Raw genomic sequence first — 22,073 nt, forward strand, 5'->3', positions numbered from 1 at the left:
TCTTCGCTTCTTGTCCATAATTTCTATTCCGTGCTGTGCACCGCTCTTCCCTTTTTCTTTCACGATGTACATAGTAGCATTTGCTTCCCTCATCGCTCTCGCAGCATGCGCTCCCCAGCGAGGAGGAGGGAGAGGACGACAGACTGCCCAACAGCAAGCAGCACAGATCCCGCAAGGTATTAGCCAAGCTACCGATGGCTCGATGATCCTCGATGACACTGTCAACGTCAATGGACTGCCCATTCGCTTCCGCATTGCAGCGCCAGCAGATCAGTTCATGGCAGCTTCAGGAGTTCCGGGAGCAGCAGCTACAAGCCCGAATGGAACGATGGGTTCGTGGATCCGATCCTTGCCAGCAGCTCGTCTAATGTACATCTAGGTGCGAATGTGCTCCTCCACGGCGACGGCGGCCAGTCTTTCTTCGACTTCCCCAACCAAGCTGTGCAAGCCAACACCATGGGCGTCGCGCTCCTTGCCCCAGACCCAAATCTCTTCTGGGGAGGCGGTCAAGGACTCCAACGCACTGACGGCGTCGCACACGCCCAAGCGGTCAACGACTTCATCCAGACCGAAATGCCTCAGCGCGTGGCCTTCAACAACCAGGCCGTCGTGTTCACCGGCGTCTCGGGGGGCAGCCTGCTCATGAGCGGTTTCTTCATCCCAGCTCAGATGCAGAACTTCCCGAACAGCGCTGTAGAACTGAACTGCGGAGGCATGCCCCCTCAGGTCGACTTCGCGAGTGCCGCGCAAGTCATGCCACAGACACGCATCCACTTCCAAAGCACGCAGAGTGAACTGCAGTTGCTTCAAGGCAGTATCCCGCAGGCTGTAACCGCATATGAGCAGCTCGCCGCCCAATCAGGTCTCACTGCCGATCAAATCAACACCTTGCAGACTGTCGACAACACACCAGCCGGCGGGCACTGCGAGTTCGACGGCCAGGACTTCGTGTCCGGCGTGCAGACCATGTTGACCAGCTACTCGAACGTGGTCCAGGGCGGCAATGGTATTGTACAGGGGCTGGGCGCGCCGAGCAATGGCCAAGTCACCACGGGCGTGGTCGGCAATGAGAACTTGCAGTTTGTGGGTGGCCAGAAGAGGGAGCTTGAAAGTATGGTTGTAAAGAGATGGGCGCAGGATCTCGAATAGGACGGGAATATGGCTCCACGGGCGGGCGTAATCGCATCTCTTGTTGAGAACGGGCAGGGCGGCCGGTAAAGGGGGCACAGCTACATGCGTAACGATTATGAGATCTGTTCAGTCATACTCATGTTCATTCTACCTCACGTTCCAACTTCCCTGCGCACGTTGACGTGGTGGCTAACAAGCTCCGAAAGGTGTAGATGCCTCAATCAAGACGCCCTGGTGCATGTGAAATCTACCATCGCTTTTCTAGACATAACTACACCGTCCTTCCCCATGCGCCAATGCCAGAACCCAACCCCTTTTACTCCCTATATCGCAATCTGCTCCAGCCAAACTTGCTTATCCACTTGTCCAGCCTCTCCTACCATAACTACACCCCCACTAATTCACAATTAACCGCCGCAATGCCGCTCACAACATACAGATCTACGATCCGCACATGTCAAAACCCCAGCCCAAGTAATCGCTAACAATATACTTAGGCGCGGGGGCTCGAAGCGCCTCGCCGGCGACGTGCCTACTCGTGACGGAGTCGCAATCACAAGTCGTCGCGCGAAGGAGGGAAGGACCTGCGATTTGAGCTAGGCGCCAAGCTTCGATGAGCGAGGAGAGGCTAGTCGGGTAAGTAGGTTTCCCATCATCAGGGTTTCGGAGCATTTTTCCTCAGTACGGCTCGTGCGCGGATTCTTGCGGCCGGTAGATGCAGATGGCATCAGCGAGGCCGCTGTCTTTTGAAGATGCTGGGGGCTAAGCATCTAGCTAACTATATTAGAGGTACGTAAGGTGAAAGGGGGATTTTAGTACGAGTATTGATGTGTTGGCGGGTATATAAGGCGTCATAACTGAATGAGCAGAAGGATTGATCCTTTTGCTCCTGAAATGATGAAATATCAGGACTAGAAAGTGAGACAGTAGTTGATGGATCCGGTGAGCATGCCCAAGTTAGACGATGGTAAGGCTTTCAAATGCATAGAAGTCTGTCGCAGAGACGCCTCATCTATTACTATTTTTTGTTCCAGTCACTAGGCCCTTTCGGACCGATGCATCTTCGCTCATTTTGGCTACTGCTCCATGGCTCTTATTACTCCCCCACAAATAACATGTGCCAGAGACCAGAGGACACACGAAAAGGATTTCGCTTGGTGCTGAGATGGCAATGGCAGGAGCGTGGTCTTGTCTTATCCTCGTTTCCCGGCCCCATATACCCGCCGTCGAGCAAAGACCGCAACTCTGGTTCGCTCTTTGGTCTACAATCATGTTGTCTCAATCCGAAGAACCCGCCTCAAGCCCTCCCCACCCAACTCACTCACTCAGTCGCTCTTCCCCGCAACTCCATACCCCGAAACCCTCACATACGGCGCCGGAATGCCCACCTGCCCATCCCCCGCCTCTCTATTCCCCGCCATCAGCCCGCCATCCACCCACCCGTGGCTCCCCAGCGTAAAACGCTGCCTCCCCACGCTGCTCACCCACGCCTTCGTCTCCACAGGGATCGCCTGGCCATAGCCCGCCTGCTGCGCGGTCAGAAACCTGCCCGCAGACGTGTGGTCGAGGAACAAGCGCATGTGCGAGGGGCCAGCGGAGCCGAAGAGCATCAGGCCGGATGTCGTGAGGAGGATGGATGCGGTGACGAGGAGCGTGAGGAAGGCGGGGATGCCGTAGGCATAGCGGTAGCGGACGCGGCGCTCGTAGGTCGTTATTGTCGGCGTGTCCGTACCGGCTGCGGGACTGGCGTCTCGTTTGCGGAGCGGCGTGTCGTCCGCGGGATGTAGGCCGCGGGTCCCAAGCACCATGTTCGCGGCGATGTCCGTCCATATCAGACTGAGGATCCGACCGGCGGAGGTGGCGTTGCGCGAGAGGTCTTGCCAGAGACGATACATGGCGAGGTTCGAGCTGCCCGAGTAATCGATATCTCCCGTTGCCGAGATGGCAGGGATGCTGAACACCTTACTGAGCGCCTGCGAAGCAAAGTCCTGACCCGGCAGATTCTGCGTCAGCATGCCGCCTCCCAGGGCGGATCCGTAGCCCGGGAGGTACAAAGACTCCTTGCGCAGCGTGGACAGATTGAGGGTCGCTGCGCTCTCAGGGGTGACAAGGCCCCACAAGGGCACAACGTCTGTAAGGTTGAGATCGTAGTGCTCGACGCCCCACAGAGGTTTTGAAGCTTCGTCTGGGTAGGTTTTGTCCTGGACGTTTGTCACTGATAAGCCGGATACGTCGTCGGAGCCGTTGAAGCGGAAAGAGACGGTTTTGATGCTAGCTTTTGCGGTAGAGATGCAAGAGTACATTGGGAGAGTCCATGAAGAGCCCGGGTCGAAGAGTAAGGAAAGACTACCGTCTTCTCGGCGCGGGGCGCCGTACAAAGTGCCACACAGGGCCACCGTATTCGTATAGTTTGCGTAGTCTCTGCCTCCCGAGCCAGAGCAAAGCGTTACTGGATGCATGTGAGATATAGTCGTAGCAAGGTTGATATGGGGAGAGTCAACTTACGAGCATCAAAGAAGCCCTGACTGATGTCCATATTGTAAGGATTGGGGTAGAGCGGGGGCTCGGATGGAAAGTCGTACGTCGTGTTGGACGTTGCTGAATAATTAGACAGTCCCTCTGTTCCCTGGAGATATTCGCCGTAGGCGGACGAGGCCTTGAGTGTGCTCGGTTCTATCACGAGGTTCGTGGCTGTTGTCCCGTCCTCTTTGTGGAGGCGAAACCGCCTTCCTATGCTGGAATTCAGATATTGGAATGCCTTAACACCAGTGGTCTCGTTGGAAGGGTTGGTGACGTTCATGTAGGCCATCGTGATGGCATTATTAAGCCATGCAGCCTTATAAGCGCGCTGCCATAGATCGGGTCGCTCCTGCACGTTTTCCTTCTCCCATCGCGGGTATGTGTGGTTGATGTTGACGAAACCTCCTCTGTCCGTGAGCACCAGATTTGAGATGCCGCTCAAATCCATCATACTCTCTTCTGTGGTGGAGACGATGAAATCCAATGTGAGGTTTGTGTCGACACAGACAGTTTCAGGCTCAACGAACAGGAGGTCCTCCGTCCAAGTGCTTCCGTAGGGCCGCCACGCTGGAGCACTGTGATTCCGGAACCCGATGCCGCCGTTCTTCATATCGACAACGAGCCCTTCAACCGGCTGTATCGCATCGCTCAAGAGCAGACTGGATAGCGGACGATACGAGCCAATGGATTGCGCCGTTCCATTGTCGATTATGACGTAGTCGGGGATCCTAGGTTTCTTTGCCTTCGTTGACGAGCGATATTGGATATCAAAGAAGCTGGATACGGATCCGCTGAACATAGATAACCCGCTCTGAAACACTTCCACGACATGGCTTGGTATATGAGAATCGTACCAATCGGCGTGGACATATGTACCCGAAGCATTTGTGAACTGCGTTATATCGCTTTGAGTGTTCGGGCAGGCGACCGGGAAAAAGCCCCCACAGATCCGACTCCACGTCATATTTGTACGAGGTGGTGTACCCAGACCCATCGGCGAGATATCCTGTACATAGTGGAACGGTTCCGACTTTGGGTCATCTCTACTTGCTATGCTCTCGTATAAGCCGAGCGGTGTGACGATTGCGGTGACTGCTATCAGAGCGGTAGTCAATGCGCCGAAGAAGCTAATTGATGCGATAGACTTCGACGTTGACAGAGTCGCTACTGAATCCGTTTGGAGAAAGTGAGGCCAGAGCGATGAGTGGAGAGAACGGCCAATGACCGACCTAGGGAAGATGGTCAGAGCACACTCCTAATGCTATAGTTCATGACCTCACCAAGAGACTGCAGTAGCGGTGACATTGGAGGATCTCAGACGGAGGGCTCCGAGCAGGATTATGGGCAGTGCAATGGGGATGACAATTTGGACTGAATGGAGAACCCATGTAAGCAGAGACACGTGAAAGGCGAAATGAGCGGCCACGGAAAGAGCACATACGGAAGAAGACAGCCGCGGCGATCATGCCAGATACTTGGCCAACGGAAAGATCTTGGAGTCCAATCATCTTATCGGATGGGATGGAAATGGTTCATGAAGGACGTTAGACCATGCCGAGAGCGTGAGCACTGCTTCCTGAACCACGACATGAACGCGACATATATCATTCACGCGCGGAAACCTGTGGCGAAACGCAAGGAGTCTAGCATGGCCGACGAAAAAAGAACATCGAGCTTGGCATCGCGGGTGTCAGGTTAGAGATCTAGGATGCCGTTGGGTGAATTAACTTTCAGCCTCGTATAATCCCCGCCTCGTATTCGAATGCGAGGCTTGAGTGGTCTTCCCCGCGGAAAGCTCGCGCCATCCGTGGTTTTGCGCCGTCTCATTGGGCAGTCCGATCTAGGTGCTTTATCAGTTCGTTGTCGTCGACCCATTTCCTGAGCCTCACCGGAAAGCCAAGTGCGGCATCCTGTACTGTGTGGTGCAAGAACAATTGCCAGGGGTCGTTTAGGGGTTCTCACGACTGGAATACGGAAGTACGTCCTTGTGACCCATGAAGGTCTTTAGCCCTCCTTCCACCCAAGATGAGTACTGTTGAACGGACACTCATGTACAAGTGGACTACTATCCCGCTACCCTAGCTCAGCTTCCTGACGTCGAGGCGATGAAACTAGCGGTACGAATGAGCAACCTGACACCGGTCGAACGGAGATGGAGTGGAATAAAAATATCATGAAGTCGATTTGCACCTAGATGAATCTTCCGCTCACTGGGCAAAGGTGATGCAAGTATGTACCCGGAACAGTGTTGGTGACCGAAGGGCCTGTGTTTCTCACAACGCGCCGAGCCCAATCGTTTGTAATACCCTCGCAAGGTCAACCTCCACAATCTTGTCCCAGCCTCGCTCAGAACCCCAGACTATACGCTTGTTGTTGGCCTTGACTTCGTCAATCAAGCCCTGCAAGAGAGAGGATCTCTTAGACACGGACGGGTACGCATCGAATTCGACGTCGGCAAGCGAGGGAAGCTGCGCAAGCAAGCTCCTCACAAGGGCTACGCTGAACTGTGTGTAGAAGTTGTCTCCTTCGCCGAAGCCCTCGAAACTGGGATGCGACGTGGGATCGAATTCCACGAAGATCTTCAACAGGTGAGTCTTGGTCGCCTCTTGGAGTCCGAGCCGCCCATCAGCTATCCAGCTCCTCGGCGGCTTGGTCCAACCCGGTCCTAGCCGCAGCTCCAACTTCCTTATCACCGCGCGATATCGCGTTGGCAGACGCGCGAGCAACGGCGCTTTCGTGTGGAAGCGGCCGTGGATGGGGAACACTCGGAACGTGTTGCGCGAGTAGAAAACGCGGGATGCTTCATCGTGCATGCGGCGATTCACGAGGAAGAGGCGCAGGAAGGGCACGACGCTGCGCGCGTTCGTCGGGTCGAGGTCGATGGTCTTGCGGAATATGAGGATGAGCTCGTAGATGCGGTAACGGACGTCATAGGGCAGATCGAAGAATCGGAAGGGCTGAACAGCGACATCTGCTGCTGCGATATCCATCGTGCCCATGCGCTCGACGAGGTCGTCCATGGCCTTGTGCATCGTGGTGGTCATTGTCAGAGCCATGGCCATCGTTACGATTGCTCGCTCTAAAGCGAGCGCTGTCGCTTTAGAGGCGCCTATGCATCCATCGCGCCGGCGGCCACGGATCGTTTAATATACAGTGAAGAGGAGGGTGTCACGCGATCAATCAGAACGAGGCGGAGCCGTACAAACGGAGCAGGAAAAGATGTCTCGGAGCCACGGGACCGGCCGCTCACGGGGGAGGAGTGGCAGTTCTTGAAAGCTAGGATGTTTGGTCTCCCCAGATTAATACAGCCAGGAGCCCATAAAGAGGTGAGTTTCCAAGCCAAATTTCCTGGGTGTTCAACTTTCATGAAGGACAAGAAGAGGCGGCTGGTGCGGAGAAGAGATTTAGCCGAGGCGGGTTGCGCGTGACTAAGCGATTACTCAGCGTTCGCGGACGCCTAAGCCCTCCTTCCTCGTCACTCCCAAACACCATCTCTTTCTTATTAGCAACGCAGAGCTCACTCATCTCTAGTGTCATCCAATGCTGTTCTTCCAGAGTCCAAGCTGCAGCTGACATGGGCAGCTTGAACAGAACAGCACAGCTCTCTCTTTCAACGGTAGGCTATTTCGCAGCCTGTCTATCTCGTTCTGTCCGTGCAGTACCGCATTTCCCCCTCTCGCTTCTCATTTCTTGTAGCTTGCGCCATGGTTTGTGTCCTTCTCTTCACGGTTGAACCTGCAGGGGGGCGTCGTCGAAGAAGATAAGAGCTCGGAAGCTGCTGAAAGCAACGGACGAGCTGGGCCTCCTGGGTGGTATGTACGCCGACTGAGTAGAGATGAAAAGGTTGCGAATCAGGCTTCGGTGCTTCCGCTTTTCGCCAGCTCGTCCGCTCGACGGGACCAAAGATCGAGGGCGGGGCCGTCGCCGAGACTGCACCGTCAATATTTCTGCAAGCCTGCATCTTCAGAAACCCTGAAATGGCCGTCCCTCGCCGTCACGGAGATTTCTGGCTTTCTTGGCGGACTCGGCCAGATTCAGCCCTACCCCTTCCGCCGCACTGTCATTTTCCTGTCTTGGTTCAGCTCGTCTATTCCAACATCGCCCATAGGAGCGTCTCGGGAACCACAACGTGGTCATAAACAGCCATCAGTTCTTCCACACTTTCAGGTTCCCCATTTTCAGCATTTGCAAACTCCACTGCTTTTTCCGTGGCGATGGAGCTAGATAAGCGAATTGTGCTTTGTAGGGATCCTTAATGAGCGCACCGGTCGCGAAAGGTTCTGGACAAGAGATCTCAACGCGGGCGCAGTTCCATTCTTTTACGGCTTATAGCCACCCGGCCCCGTATAGTATCGAACATCAGCTCGAGCGCGAGGATGATGAACTCCCTTGTCGTGTGCCTTTTGTCGTTCCTTACGACCGCTCTCAGTCAAGTTACCGACCAGGTGACTCAGCGCATCCATCAAGTACGTCAGACTCCGGTATAAAATCCGTCTCTCCGCCAAAGAATCCGTTGTCAAAGAGGTCCACGAGAGGCCGGCTCGGATACGGAAGTACTTGACGCGGACGAACCTACCCTCACACATCGAGACCTACGCTGACCATGTCCCCTACTCGAAGGTACGAGAACGCCTACAGCCTTCTTCCTGGATGTATTAATCAATGTGTGTGGGACGTTGGCGATGACGATACACCTGAAATTGGCGGCGATATCGCTATCCATCTGAGCTGCTCAGCGCCCTAGATCAACTAATGTTACTGTCGGCTCTAGTCAGCCGCATACGCTCACTCGTTCATCACCTCATGTGCGACTTACCTCTGCACCCGGCGCAGTCTGACATCGACAGCGGCACGAGCGTGTACGCCAGTTATTGTAGCCAGGCTTTGGGTGCGGCGTATAACCCAGAGAGCGTAGGACAGCCGGCTCCTACAGGTGTCGCTGAAACGGGGCCCAGCAGTGTTGGTGGAGGTAAGAATCTTCGTATTGACGATATCTTTATCTTCAATAGCTGATACCCCTGTCATGGCAGCGACTTCGCGACCAACGTCAGCCATCGCCAAGCAGTCGGGAACTTCCGATTCGGACTCCACGAACACCGCAACGGCAGCCCCAAGTGGCGACGAGAAAATAGCCGGTTTGAGCAAAGGAGCATTCGTTGGTGTTGTCGTGTCAGCATCCTGCAGCGTTCTTGGCTTGCTGTTCGGCATAGGCTTCAAGATCTACAAACACAAGAAGCAGACGAAGATGCAGCGGCAGCATATAGGGGCGTCTAGAGTTGAATACACAAAGGAATAAGACACCAAAGTCAGTGCATCAGGCTATGGCTTCGCGGGTCATCCAAGGGCCGATCAATACACTACGCATGGCTAGCCCAGAATGGTTAAGAGCATAAATTATACTCTCAGCAATCTACCGTACCTACGCCCTCGCAAACAGTTCTTGTCTGGTCTAATTCCTTAGCTCTTCAGATACCCGTTACCGAACCTATGGCGAACTCGTTACGCCCGATTTACGCCCGGACCCGCCCAAGCGCTTATGCAACAACGCGCCGTTGCGGCACAGTTTCCTGGGGCCAGGGACACCACCGAGAAATCAGCCTCGAATAAAGTCGGACCCTGCGGCGTGTACTTTGAATCTGTACTGCCCCATCCTTCATTTTTTGCTAAGCCTCGTTGTTACACGAAGAATTTACGCTTTTCGTTTTCTCTGTCGCTCGGCTCTTTTTCCTTCATATTCTGGGTGTCTTTCTCAAGTTTCTCATCGCTAAGCACCATGTCCCCGCCCAGCGATTCCTCATACTGTCGTCGCTCAAGGTTACATCTTTTCCTCATACTACCTGCCCTCTTCACGCTCGCTCGTTCGCAATGCTACAACGCCAACGGCACTGTAGCAACCGATCCCGATTATGCACCCTGCAGCAACTCGACCTCAGATCCCCTCCACACCATCTGCTGCTCGCTCAACCGCGATAACCCGCCGGGCGGGGATCCCAGCGTCGCTGGGTTCACGCGAGATGAGTGCTTGGCGAATGGTATATGCCAGAACAAATGGTCGCAGAATGGAGGCCATACGACCAGTTATTTTAGAGAGAAATGCACGGAGAAGGACTGGAGTACGGGATTGTGTCTGGACGTGTGTACGGATTCGGTATGTTCTACCACTTGTTTGCTACCTACCCGTCAGGTACGATGGTAATTCATGAGCATGGGGTTGACATAATGCAGGTCGATGACGCAGGAAATTCATACATGACACCGTGCGATGGGACGCCTACGTCGGAAAAGTGGTGCTGCGGCATGACGGACAGCTGCTGCGACACAGATGCTGTTCTTCTACCTAGGACCTTTGGCGCCGCGCTCTCCTCTACTTCTACCTCTGCTTCCGTGGCTACTTCATCTTCATCTTCCGCCACGACTCTCGCTTCATCCGCATCATCGCCCACCTCGGAACCTACAGCATCCCCAACCCTCTCCCCTTCCCCTTCCCCCAGCACTTCCGCCGAAGCCAACGCCGACGCCACCACCCAGCCCTCCTCTTCCACCGGCCTCTCCGCCGGCGCAAAGGCCGGGGCCGCGATTGGTGCCATAGCAGGCGTAGCCGCCTTTTTCAGCATAGGATACCTAATCGCAAGGCGGCGACACGGCTGGACTTCTTGGAGATCGGGACACGCTGGCGTGCACGAGAAGGGGGTTTCGGAAGGAAACCATGACAATGGGTACTACCCTCCGCCGGTGAAGGATGTGACTTATCACATGGCGGCGGCGGAGATCCAGGAGCTGGATGGCGGCAATGTGGCTGCTGAAGCGCCGAGTGGGGAGCGCTGGAAGAGTCAGGAGCTACCGTAGGAGTGTGGGAAAGGAATTGCGTAGGTGTTGAGAATCTGCGTAGGAGTGTTGGAAACTAGTGAGCTACGGTATCGAGGGCTGTCCATATTGGTCTATGTTCTTAAGATGTGGAATTGTTACTGAACGTATTTAATGATTGGAGAGCTCTTCATCAAACTCTGCCATCTCTTCTACGCCTTCTCCAACGTCACCGGAAGTGCGTTGAACCACGACTTCCTGCTTACTTGTGCAGCGCAACAGTTCTCGATGCTATTGCAGACGGCGATGAGGTTCAGCCCGAGGGTGGCGAGGGTAGTCATGAAAGCAAAGCCCGTCGGACGACCCAAATGTCGAGAAGCTTAGCGATCGGTAGAGCGGCGCTGCTTTTCACGCTTGAAACGACGGAGATGACGGGAATGAGAGAATGCCAGTCGAAGCACGTATGCCAGAGGTTCGCCGTAAAGGCCACTTGAAAAGCATTTGCGAAGCACGGGAGGAACACGCTGTGGAGCGCAGATCCTCACTGGCCTGTCGAATTAGTAGGGAGCACCCTTACTGGGAGTAAGCAATGATCGTTTGACTCTTCGCGTCCGGATGAGAGTGATGGCCTCAATTTGCTTGACCCCACTCTCTGCATTGTTGTTCGGCGATTCCTTATCGCGAAGCTCTTCAGCTTCGCTCTGTGATAGTTCGATGTCTTTGGAGGGTTGAAGGTTTTTCCTGACATCTCTATTTGTTGCGACTGCGTCATGCACTGTAATCTGGGCGGAGGACTCGGTCTTGCGCAATCTTGAAGTGCGTTTCAAGGAGACTCCTGCGTTCGACCTCTAAATCCGTCCCTATTGCTCGGGATTCTACCTTGCTTCATAGATTTGCACAATAAATCCGGCGCCGAGGACGTGAAGTACCTAGAAGGGTCGTGGCGGCACACATTAGTTGATGGCTTTGATTTGACGAAAGGAGCCAACACCCTGGTATGTCTGGTGACTTTACCTAATAAGGACCATCTAGCATTGGTTTTCACAGTTGAAAACTGCCTTGTCAGCCTCTCAGATTTCGCAATCCGCGTGGAAGGAATCCAGAGATCATGGACATATGGAGTTCGACATTGGCGTCTTACCGTAGTCCGGATCCCGATTCTTAGACCAACTCCGAGCCGAGTACGATATAGCGGTGGGAATGAGCTCAGTCCCCTTTTCGATGTGCACCGCCAATGTCTTGCATCAAATGACTCAAGTCGTTGTTCGTGTAGGGTCGCAGGTCGTCCACCTGGGCATTAGCCGTGTAGAGAACCGCGCTAGTCTCGCTTAGCTCAGCCGGGGCACATTCGCACCCCACGGATTTCGACGAGCTTGGCGCAACGACACTTCGACTCTCACACACCAAACTCTTGCCCATCCAGTTCGACAAAATGGTCAACGTCCCCAGTACGGCTTCGCTCTTCCCACGGTCCTGCGGCATGGCACTGATAACAAGCAGAGACCCGCCGGACTTATTGCAAGTCGGAGAACAAGCACACCACCCACCGCGTCACGCAGTACAGTAAGTTTGCGCCTCTACATCGTGAACTTTCGCTGACCATCTTTCTCCAGAGGCCGGTAAAGCCTCCGCCTTCGCCCAGGGAAAGCGCCGATATGACCGTACGTTCGAATCCTCCCTCTCCTCGCAGCCCGCGTGCCCGGTCCGTCCTCGCGGATATCTAATTGCTCGTAGGCAAGCAATCCGGTTACGGTGGTCAGACAAAACCCGTTTTCCACAAGAAGGCCAAGACCACGAAGAAGATCGTGCTGAGAATGGAGTGCACGTCGTGCAAGACGAAGAAGCAGCTCCCGCTCAAGCGCTGCAAGCATTTCGAACTTGGGTGCGTTGGCACGATATGCGCGCGTGCGCACGCTGAGCTGACGCAATTACAGAGGCGACAAGAAGACCAAGGGTGCTGCGCTTGTGTTCTAAACTCGTTCGTGGGGTGGGCATGGCGGGAGAGGAAGGAGATCACGGGTGGCTGGCGTTCAGGTTACGGCTGTGGCTGTCAGCATAGCGATTGTCACATAAGACCTATGGAATGATCACCAATTCTCGTGTTCGACACTGGACCTGCTGTGAGAACGTTTTGAGGGGAGATCGATGGACAGCGAGAATTGGCGGACGAGTAGGGGCTACAGGATGCGTGGCATCCGGCGATGGTAAAGGAAGAGGTCGCAAGCTTGATCCAAAACCCTCCGCCTGTAGAGCAAGATCGCATCAATCGACATGACCCTCGAGATCATATAAAAGAGAACGGTGAGGCCTAATGCTACTCGGCTTTATCTGCCGTCCAGATGAAGCAAGCACACACCTCCAACCATGGGGCGCTTTTGGCTGTTAGGTTCGGATGTGAGCCAAAACTATGTTATAGCTTGAGGATTGTGAGCAGCACTGGCGGCGATGGTCAGTATGATATTCATGTCGGGCGCGGGACCTTGATGGAGTCTAGTGAGCTGAAACCCTTTCGGATGCTACATACGCAGCCCGCAAGTTCAAAATCACATGAGCTGCTGGCCTATCCACGCATGAGAAATGACTCCTTGCTATTCCGTTGAACGTAGACCGGCAATGTGGTCATGCATCAAGTGCAGATGACGGCGATCTGGAATGCCAAGCCAGTCTAAGCCGCTTTCGTTCGAAGCGCTATCTGACGTCTCTGAAGGCTGACCCCGTGGCATCTAAGCCCTCAAACAACACACTCCCTTCGGTCCCTCTTTCTCACTTTCTTTCTTCCTTCCTTTCCTCTACCTTGCGAGGGCGACCGTAGCTCTCGCTCGTGTCGCCATGGCAGGCGACCGCCCGCTCCTCTCCGGCCGCCCCTCCTCCGAACTCTCCAACGAGCGCGACATCGCCGAAGAAGATGCCCTGCTTACCGGCCAACCTACTATGCGCAGCGACGGATCGCGAACATGGAAGTTCTGGCGCGAACTGGGGCTCTTCGTCTGGGCCGTGATAGCGACCGCTGTCGTTATCGTGCTCGCGGTTATCTACCAGAAGTCGCAGGACCCGAACCACAGCACCCCGAACCCGACCGGAAAGAGGAATCTCATATTCATGGTGTCTGATGGCATGGGCCCGACGAGCCTGAGTCTGACGCGGAGTTTTATGCAATTCCAGAATGGGGCGCCGTATAGCGAGCAGCTAGTCATTGATCAGCATTTGATCGGGCAGTCGCGGACGCGGTCCTCGTCGTCGCTGATTACGGATTCCGCTGCTGGAGCGACGGCATTTTCGTGTGGGTCGAAGAGCTACAACGGTGCCATTTCTGTGACACCGGAACATGAGCCCTGCGGGACGGTGCTGGAGGCTGCGAAGAAAGCAGGTTATATGACGGGATTGGTGGTCACCACGAGGATCACGGATGCGACACCCGCGTGCTTTGCTGCGCACGTGAACATGCGGTCGGAGGAGGATCGTATCGCGGAGCAATTGGTGGGCGATTACCCGCTTGGACGAACTGTTGATTTGATGTTCGGTGGCGGACGGTGCCATTTCCTGCCCAATTCGACTGAAGACTCGTGCAGAGCGGACAACAAGGACGTCGTGGACCTGGCGAAGAAGAGCGGCTTCACCTACATCTCCGACCGCAAGGACTTCGACAATCTGAAAGGCGGTGGCGGGCTTGACTTCCCCATGCTTGGCCTCTTCGCCGATACCGACATCCCGTACGAGATTGACCGTCGCAATGAGGACGACATCTATCCTTCGCTTCACGAGATGGCAGAAGTCGCTCTTACGGCACTTAGCGAGGCCACCAGGGACAGCGAGAAGGGATTCTTTCTCATGATTGAAGGTTCACGTATCGATCACGCTGGCCACCACAACGACCCTGCAGCTCAGGTCCACGAGGTGCTTGCCTACGACAAGGCCTTCACCAGCGTCCTTGAGTTCCTGAAGAACGAGCCGACAGAAGGAGTCATGGTGTCGACGTCCGACCATGAGACCGGGGGTCTGGCTACTGCTCGACGTATGTATCTTCTGTTCTTCCCTTCTGGACATTGCTGATTACACTAGAACTTCATGCTTCTTATCCTGAATACGTCTGGTTCCCCGGCCCTCTCGCCAACGCCTCCCACTCCGCCGAGCGTCTCGACCTCGAATACAACAAATACCTTACGAACGACCCCTCCGATGACGCTAAGGCAACCTTCATTCGGGACTCCATCTCCAGTGGCCTCGGCCTAAAAGACTACACGGACGATGAGGTTGCGAATCTCGTCAAAGACCCCTCCACCGCGCTCTATCAATTCGCCGACATGATGTCCCGTCGGTCCCAAACGGGCTGGAGCACCCACGGCCACTCGGCCGCAGACGTTAACATCTACTCTTCGGATCCCAAAGCCGCACTGCCGCTCGTAGGCAACCATGAGAACACTGAAGTAGGCGACTTTCTGAGGGAGTATCTAGGCGTGGATGTCGAGTCTGTCACGAAGGAGCTGAGGGAGAAGGGCAAGGAGCTGAAAGTGCTAGATGCGAATGGGACGGAGGTCAGCTGGATGGGCAAGATTCCAGAGGAGGGAGAGAGGTTGGATGGGCAGAATCATCTTGCGAGCTATGGGGGTGACTTTAAGAAGAGGCATCTGCTGCATGGAAGGGGCTGTGACTGTGGGCATTAGACGTCGGGCGGATAGAAAGAGGGGGAAGGATGGCAGTGGATATACCTAGTTTTGCATTTTGGGCGTCTTGCGTCGGCGTTTTTGGGGGCCATGATACCGACCTCCCACGGGACTTTTGGATTAGCTGGTAATTCGTATCAAGACTTTCATTCGATTCCGTATAGCCCTTGCTAGAGCTCTACGGCTACGCATAACTTTTTCTAATCGTCCCGGTTTTTGTCATTGACCTTTGGCATCTTCTTGGACTTCATTAATACACTTAGAAACTCTTTTTATCCAAGGTCCCCCTCCAAAAGAATACGCCTTATCCTTCCCAACCCATTCCTCCCTATAACCCGACCGACTTCCTTTGAATCCCCTTCTCTCATCACTAACGCCCCTGTCTCAGTCTCCTTTCGTCTCCTTTCCTTCCCATCGCGCATGCACGTACGTTACGGAACAAGACATTCCAACAACACCTCACTCCACTTCGCCGCCTCCAATGTGCGCATCGACGACGCCACACTCGCCGTCCTTCCCGCCTTGCTTTCCCTGCGGCGTCCCGTCTCGGCTCTTTCGGCGCTCCGGTGGCGGATCCCCATATCTGTTCGCTGCTCTTCGTCGCCGGTGGTGCGAATGCTGCGGGTGGTGGTAGCGGAAGCTGTGTGCTGCGTGTCTGCATGGGCGATTGTCGGCTGGATAGTCTCACTCCAACTCTCCGTCGTCACCCTCTTCTCCTCATCTCCCTCTCCCTCCTCCTCTCCATCCTCCCCGCCCCCTTCGCCAGCCAGCACAGACCCTCCCCCTCCCCTCCCAAACCTCACCCACTCCCAGCCGCGAAACCCGCCCTCCCACACATGCAGCCCCAGCAGCAGCAGACACCCCGCGACGTCGAAGCCGCCGGAGACGTGGATGTCGATGTTGATGCGCCAGCAGCGCTGGCGCACGGAGAGCCCGGAGCGCAGCGGGTCGGTGAAAATCGCCGGGTAGAGGGGCGTGTAGTTGCAGGCGCGCAGGTTAGAGGGCGTGCTGGTGAAGAAATGGGCGGTGAAGAGGGCGAGGAGGCTGGTGGCGAGGGTGTCGTAGAGTGTGAGCAGGAGGAGGGAGAGCGTGGGGCGCAGGGGGGCGTAGAGTGGGTGGTAGGTGTGTGGGGGGTGGGGAGGGAGGGGTTGTTGTTGGCGCTGTCGGGTGGTGGTGGTGGTGGATTTGAGGGAGATGGAGGATTGCGAGGGGTTGGTGGAGGCTGCTGTGGAGGCTGCTGATCTGGAAGGAGGTCTCGCGCTCGTATGGTCGCTGTTACACATATCCTTCCTAGTCCCCGGCGGCGTCGACTCCGCACCCCCCTCCCCCCTCTCATACCGACATCCATGGTAGTAGTCCAGCGCAAGCAGCGCATGCAAGCAATCAATCGGAATCTGCAGCCCCATCAGCCCCATCACTCCACTCCACTCCTCACACATACCAGCACAAACATGCCGCCCCACAAAGCGCCTCTCCCGCCCTCAAACTGGCGCCTCAAAAACCGCTCCTCCCAATCCTCGGGCATGCCATAGTCGTCGATGAGATGGGTGGTCGAGATGTGCCATAGCAGCATGAGCAGGACGAGCAGGGCGGTGATGAGCATGAGCATGGACGTGAGGATGTGTGTTTCGAGGCGGGAGGCGCGGGAGGGGTGCATTTTTCTTCCCCAGCGCGGTCGCGGTCGCGGTTGCGGTGGTGGATGCGCAGAGACGAGCGAGGCTGGGGATGGGAGAGGTGGTAATGCTGCGTTGATAAAAGTGTGTGGTCGGGCGGGTGAAGTCGTCAGAGTTGGGACTGAGTTGTGAGTCTGGCGATGGAGTCGGCTGCTCTGTTCTTGAAGGAAGGCACCTGTCTTAAGTGCTGTTAGCGCAGTCGCACTTACCACTTCTCTCTTCGCAGCATTCTTTCTTACTTCACTAGGAAAGCCAGCAATGAATGTATAACATACTTCGATTCTCCACTCCCCTATTCTACCTCGTACGACATCCGTCTCTTCATCTGGCCTGAACATCTCACACCGACCATCCGTATCAACACTTTTACTCTGCTAGACGAGGAAAGCGCAAGAACAATCCCTTCCACGGCAACAAAACAAGAAAGTACACAGAGGCGTAAGGGACCAGTGAGCCTCCCATACCCAACGCCTCGCTAATAATCCGCAATGCCCTCCGCGGTGGGTAGATCCAGGGAGATAGCGGCCCGAAAAGTGGGCAACCTTGGCCTGGAGACTCCCTTGGGTATAGACGAACCGAACCGACTCCAGACATGCAATATGAACCAAGAAGGGAAAAAGGGCCGTGCTTGTAAAACATCAGCTGTGAGCTGCTCGGGCTAGGGGTTTCCGGGGTGTGCTCGGTCGAGAAGCGGATACCAATGATGCCAGCGTGATAAGGGGTCGAGAGATACCAAAGGAGTCGGGATAGTGACATGTCGGCGTGAATGCCCGCACGGCCGTGGCCAGCCAGGTATCGTGAAACAAAGGAAGACTACCCTTCTACACTATGACGATTCGCGCTGAGCTCGTCGACACCATTAGAAAGCCGAGGTGGTACAACAATGGCAAAGTCTGCTGGGGATGGTAGTTAATCTAGTAACGTCGCCGGCGGCAAGTAGCAAGGGCAATTCAGCCGGATTCCTGGTTGTCGTCGGCCCAGCTCCATGAATCCTCAAAGCTCGTTGGAGTGTTGCTATAGTAGCCGTCTCCAGTAGATGATGGCCCAGGCTATACACCAAAATCGTTGGAGAAAGGGCCGGAGTTATGATAGTTCCAATCGGCTTGAGACTCGAGCATCCAGCTCATGGGGTCGAAAATCTCGTAGCTGTTTGCGCTCGCCAGGCCATTCGTCAGCTGCATCGGGGCCATGCTCAAGGTGTTGACATGCGGATTGAAGCTCGGTATACCGTGAGTTGGATTTTCAACGGGGACACCTGGGGGAGGAGTGGAATTCGTAGAGCTATCGGGATTGGTGGGATTATCCCGAACTGTGGCATCAAGTTGCTCTGCGGCACCGTTGACCTGCGATTCGCGCCAACGCCAGACGCAGTCAAAGACCACGCTCATGCTCATGCGACTCCGGATGATGAGACCCAGAGGATCCTCGAGCATGCCTGAGCTCTGCCTCCTATGGCCTTGGGGAGGCGCTTGGACTTTGCTGTTGAACATTGTCGCCATTCCCGGGTTGCCCACAACCGGCGACTGGGACATGCTGTGCAGGCTGCGACCCCTTGAGCTTTCCTTCCATAGCTGGGCTAAGACTTCCGCAAATCGATCTAGGAGATCATTCGTCTCGACTTTGGACTTCCGTAACGCTTCGACTGTCTGCAAGACGAACTGGCGGCCCCGATCGGTAGGTAGGCCGGCGGGGAGGTCGGAATTGAGAAGCTTGAGCAAGGCGAATCCGGACGCAAGAGCCATTTGCATGATGTGGTATGGGGCATATATCAGCCTGCTCTCTCGCTGCAGATTGAATACACGGTCCAAGAAAGCGGTGGCTGCTAAATATAGAGCAACCAAATCGTCGCGGCGCTCGAGTCGGGCTTCCCTGTTGAAGAAGGAGAAGAGGTGCAGATGCAGAGACACTGCGCAGTGATGTAGCTCTTCCAATTCTGCGCATAGGATTAGCATGGATTGATGTCAGGAGCAAGTCGGACATACCCTTATTGACGCCATCAAGCAACCCACGCTCCTCTTTCAGACGGTCCGCTTCTAGATGCATATAGGCAGTTGCAGCGCCTTCAGAGAACCGATGACTGCTCATGGAATAGAGCAGCTTATTGATGCGGCTGGCGGCCATCTCCTGCCGTAACCGAACGAACAGATCCGGTGGGATTATGCGCATATGGTCTTCATCGTCCGTCCTGAAATCCAGGGTGGAGTCGTACAGGGTGATGGAAGGCTGACCATAGCCGGTGCAGACAGTCTGGGCAACTATGTTGCAAACGGCCCACGTCCGCAGCCTGTCATGTATGTCTTCCTCCCGGAGACGCACTTTTGTCCTCGAAAAGTCTTGCGGATGCGTAGGTTGGTGCAGGCCTATCTCCATGGCGATCTGCATCATTAGACCGCATAGTCTCCACGTAGGGTCTAGGACGGTCCGATTGGTGGGAAGCGGCCAGTAGCAGAGCAAACACAGCGCTTTCACCACATGATGGTTGGTTTGCCCCATCACCGTCTGGTTCCTCAAATTTGTCAAGGGCTCCTTGAGGCGCTTGAGCAGTCCGGGGTCGGTATCGTAGTGGCGGGCAGCGACGCTGATGATGGCCCAGAACAGCAGTTTGTGGTCTTTGGAGAAGACTTCGTCCGGCGAACGGGTGGGGTCGAGAAACGGTAGGAAGGGGTGATACAGGTCGAAGAATAACTGGAATAGGTCGGTGACCTGCGGCGGCGAGAGCTTGATACTCTCCAGTGTGTGGAACATGGGCGAGCCGCTGCGCAGGTCCAGCAACGAGGTTGCGGCTACCTGCTGGGTCTGCGATTGCAAGAAGGCATCGTCCTCCTCTGTATGCGCCGGGCCTGAGGCAAAAGCGCGGTTCTCGGGCATGGGCTGTGGTGCGTTCACGATGGGCGGCTGGTTCTGCGGTATGCCTCGTCCCTCGAACATGGCGAGGCGCTCTCGCAGGCGCTCCATCTCCCTCTCCATCTCCGCGTTGCGTGTGCGCTTGCCGACGCGCTTGAAGTTGGGCTCAATGACGCAGTTGAGTTTCTGCTTGCTGCATCGCGAGCAGGCCACGAAGGGGTCTTGCTGGACGTTGCACTTGAGCTGTGGCCAGCTGTTAGCGGGGTTCTGGAGAAGGTCTGAATGTGGGAGAGACGGCGGTCCGACGGCATCAGCAACGCGCGGCGCAAACACAGTGGAGGCGTGCATTGCACCCCAGGTTATGGGATCAATTGCCGGTCGCTGCTCGGCCGGCTTTACTGGCGGTTGGCTTCCTGTGCGTGTTGCGCCGGAGTAGTATGACTGGACACTGCCGTGGCATCGAAGCATCATCCCCAGCAGGCCTCTAGGCTTCCGTCGCCGCAAGACGTACCTTCTGCTGCCTGCACTCGTTGCAAGCCCGCTTCACGACCGTGTTCCGCCTGCTGCCCCCGGACCCGCGCCCGGCCGCCATGTTGTCGCCGTTCTCCTGCTCATCCTCATCGCTCGAGGCGGGCCGCTTGAACGTCTGGGAGCGCGCGCTCGTCGGGGAGGTCGCGTACGATACCGGCTGAGTTCCCTGGCCGGGCGTCTTTGGGCTCATCGAAAGCATCATGTTGGGAACGACGTCTCAACCCTGCCGTGCGTGCGTGCCGATATCGCAGGCGTCGCTGGCGCGCGAGATAATATTGCCCAGGCGCGGGGTGGAGGGCTGCCGATTCGGGGCCCGGGCTAGCTAAATTGGACGGCCAGTGTACTGTGGGCAGGCACATCGAAGAGTGAAAGGCTTAGGCTTCACCAGTGTTCCCAATTGCGCGCGGCGACGGCTGAGGTGTCCGCTCATGTGATACTCGTCGGTCGGCAATCGAGCGCAGCGCCTGCAGCCGTCCTGCAGGAAGCCGGGGAACAACCAGTCCAGTCGACAAGGTGCGATAGCGCGCTGTTCACCGCAACCCGCCGCGGTGGGCTACCTAGTAATCACCGAGGGCGTGAGCAGAGCGCAGGATGGGATGGTGAAGCAGCGGTCGCTGCGTGGTGAACTGCACAATTCCAAGGTTTCACCTTCAGTCTCCTCGGCTCCTACCGTGGATATCCGGCGACTTCCCATGTATGCACCAGCTGCGCTGTTGTATCTCTCAAATAGTTGCAGTCTGTTCGTCTCGTTGAACATCTCCGCCTCTAATTACGACAGTAGCAGAAAGCACTCCAGGCATTTCCAGCGAATTGGCCACAACGGCATGTCTGAGAGGCGGGAAATGGTGCAACGAATGCCACCCTATCTGCCACTCGTCGCACATCTAGATCACCACATCAGTAGCAAACAGACTTGCACTTTAGGAAGGATCCGAAGTTGAAGGGACCCAGAAGGAGCAATATTTGCATTTCCCTGGGTTACGCTCGTCGAAGGCCTTCATGAGGAGCTTCTAAGCATAAATTGCAATATGGCGGCATGCGCGCTGCACTGGAATCAGGATGGACATGTCGTGGCTGTCACTGAGATTTTGTGCTACCCAGCTACTGCCTCGGCGGACGTCCGAGCATGATGCAGAAATCGCCTTGATATCGTGTAGTCCTAAGAAAGCCCGCCTGAACCGGGGAACTGCCCGTAATGCACATGAACACCTTTAGCCCAGTTTTCGACACTGATCCCCAACCGCGCCACCGCTTAGCGCTTCTTCTGCTGCGACTCCTTGAGCACCTTCTTCACGACCTTCTGCTCCTCAATCAGGAAAGCGCGGACGATGCGGTCCTGGACGCAGTTGGCGCATCGCGAACCACCGTACGCACGCTGGACGGTCTTCTTGGGGCGGCTGATGGTTGCGTATTCACGGGGACGGAGGGCGGGGATGCCAGCAAGCTTGGTGCCGCAGTCCTGAGACCTATCAGCGAATTGCCTCCGCACTTTCCCATCTGCCACTTACACCGCACTTGGGGGCAGTACCCCTCTTCTTGATGTGCAGGTATCGGAGGTGTCCACCGGGGGTCTGAGCCAGGCTTTAGCACGCGTTCAATCGATCGCCAAACTCCTAAAAACTGACCTTGATCTATCAAACAGTTAGCATTCATGATGCGAATCGCGCAGAGGACAACTTACCACTCGGACGTTCTGGCTGCTGGTGTTGTAGGGTGCCCGTCGGCGCTGCTACCTATTAGTCACATGTCCCATCTCCATATCCACGATTCTCCAATTGTCAACAATGTTCGCGGAAACGTACGTAGGTAAGCCTCGTGGACGGCATCGCGATGGTGTTCCCGGGGAGTCAGACGGTAGAGGATTCTGTGATGGCGGGTGAGCGTCGTTCGGTCGCAGATTGCTGGCGCG

General features: G+C 55.7%; 10 protein-coding genes across 10 annotated transcripts; 5 read left to right on the forward strand and 5 right to left on the reverse strand.

Annotated features, from left to right (window-relative positions):
- Positions 1-64: 64 nt before the first annotated feature.
- On the forward strand, positions 65-1,149 carry BU26DRAFT_566677 (uncharacterized protein; the record flags this gene model as incomplete). The annotated part of the gene is made up of 2 exons (XM_033833559.1): positions 65-332; positions 380-1,149. 2 exons carry the CDS (start codon positions 65-67, stop codon positions 1,147-1,149), a joined length of 1,038 nt encoding a protein of 345 aa, XP_033682734.1.
- A 1,078-nt stretch (positions 1,150-2,227) lies between these two features.
- BU26DRAFT_532224 (uncharacterized protein) lies at positions 2,228-5,159 on the reverse strand (the record flags this gene model as incomplete). Its single annotated transcript, XM_033831084.1, has 8 exons — positions 2,228-2,393; positions 2,572-3,332; positions 3,363-3,402; positions 3,433-3,477; positions 3,508-3,580; positions 3,637-4,880; positions 4,932-5,022; positions 5,093-5,159. 8 exons carry the CDS (start codon positions 5,157-5,159, stop codon positions 2,228-2,230), a joined length of 2,487 nt encoding a protein of 828 aa, XP_033682735.1.
- Positions 5,160-5,637: 478 nt separating this feature from the next.
- BU26DRAFT_352701 (uncharacterized protein) lies at positions 5,638-6,863 on the reverse strand. Its single transcript, XM_033822487.1, has one exon. It carries the CDS (start codon positions 6,711-6,713, stop codon positions 5,925-5,927), a length of 789 nt encoding a protein of 262 aa, XP_033682736.1. The 5' UTR covers positions 6,714-6,863; the 3' UTR covers positions 5,638-5,924.
- A 1,276-nt stretch (positions 6,864-8,139) lies between these two features.
- Positions 8,140-9,067, forward strand: BU26DRAFT_352731 (uncharacterized protein). Its single transcript, XM_033822488.1, has 2 exons — positions 8,140-8,620; positions 8,682-9,067. Exons 1-2 carry the CDS (start codon positions 8,404-8,406, stop codon positions 8,945-8,947), a joined length of 483 nt encoding a protein of 160 aa, XP_033682737.1. The 5' UTR covers positions 8,140-8,403; the 3' UTR covers positions 8,948-9,067.
- A 357-nt stretch (positions 9,068-9,424) lies between these two features.
- BU26DRAFT_506919 (uncharacterized protein) lies at positions 9,425-10,497 on the forward strand (the record flags this gene model as incomplete). Its single annotated transcript, XM_033826960.1, has 2 exons — positions 9,425-9,799; positions 9,877-10,497. The coding sequence occupies 2 exons, from the start codon at positions 9,425-9,427 to the stop codon at positions 10,495-10,497; spliced, it is 996 nt and encodes a 331-aa protein (XP_033682738.1).
- A 1,307-nt stretch (positions 10,498-11,804) lies between these two features.
- On the forward strand, positions 11,805-12,622 carry BU26DRAFT_352767 (uncharacterized protein). Its single transcript, XM_033822489.1, has 5 exons — positions 11,805-11,903; positions 11,956-12,018; positions 12,069-12,116; positions 12,190-12,337; positions 12,390-12,622. Exons 1-5 carry the CDS (start codon positions 11,888-11,890, stop codon positions 12,427-12,429), a joined length of 315 nt encoding a protein of 104 aa, XP_033682739.1. The 5' UTR covers positions 11,805-11,887; the 3' UTR covers positions 12,430-12,622.
- A 574-nt stretch (positions 12,623-13,196) lies between these two features.
- Positions 13,197-15,383, forward strand: BU26DRAFT_552380 (alkaline phosphatase-like protein). Its single transcript, XM_033832150.1, has 2 exons — positions 13,197-14,467; positions 14,515-15,383. Exons 1-2 carry the CDS (start codon positions 13,285-13,287, stop codon positions 15,114-15,116), a joined length of 1,785 nt encoding a protein of 594 aa, XP_033682740.1. The 5' UTR covers positions 13,197-13,284; the 3' UTR covers positions 15,117-15,383.
- Positions 15,384-15,547: 164 nt separating this feature from the next.
- Positions 15,548-17,482, reverse strand: BU26DRAFT_597732 (uncharacterized protein; the record flags this gene model as incomplete). The annotated part of the gene is made up of 3 exons (XM_033835017.1): positions 17,065-17,482; positions 16,558-16,968; positions 15,548-16,510 (listed from the first exon to the last, which is right to left on the reverse strand). The coding sequence occupies exons 1-3, from the start codon at positions 17,125-17,127 to the stop codon at positions 15,548-15,550; spliced, it is 1,437 nt and encodes a 478-aa protein (XP_033682741.1). The 5' UTR covers positions 17,128-17,482.
- Positions 17,483-20,541, reverse strand: BU26DRAFT_352838 (Zn(II)2Cys6 transcriptional activator). The gene is made up of 3 exons (XM_033822490.1): positions 20,145-20,541; positions 18,772-19,876; positions 17,483-18,722 (listed from the first exon to the last, which is right to left on the reverse strand). Exons 1-3 carry the CDS (start codon positions 20,364-20,366, stop codon positions 17,839-17,841), a joined length of 2,211 nt encoding a protein of 736 aa, XP_033682742.1. The 5' UTR covers positions 20,367-20,541; the 3' UTR covers positions 17,483-17,838.
- Positions 20,542-21,095: 554 nt separating this feature from the next.
- BU26DRAFT_520809 (ribosomal protein L34e) lies at positions 21,096-22,031 on the reverse strand. The gene is made up of 5 exons (XM_033829379.1): positions 21,967-22,031; positions 21,846-21,890; positions 21,817-21,820; positions 21,673-21,737; positions 21,096-21,623 (listed from the first exon to the last, which is right to left on the reverse strand). The coding sequence occupies exons 1-5, from the start codon at positions 21,988-21,990 to the stop codon at positions 21,417-21,419; spliced, it is 345 nt and encodes a 114-aa protein (XP_033682743.1). The 5' UTR covers positions 21,991-22,031; the 3' UTR covers positions 21,096-21,416.
- Positions 22,032-22,073: the final 42 nt, after the last annotated feature.

Source organism: Trematosphaeria pertusa, assembly GCF_010094035.1.
Source record: "Trematosphaeria pertusa strain CBS 122368 unplaced genomic scaffold BU26scaffold_9, whole genome shotgun sequence".
Classification (NCBI taxonomy): domain Eukaryota; kingdom Fungi; phylum Ascomycota; class Dothideomycetes; order Pleosporales; family Trematosphaeriaceae; genus Trematosphaeria; species Trematosphaeria pertusa.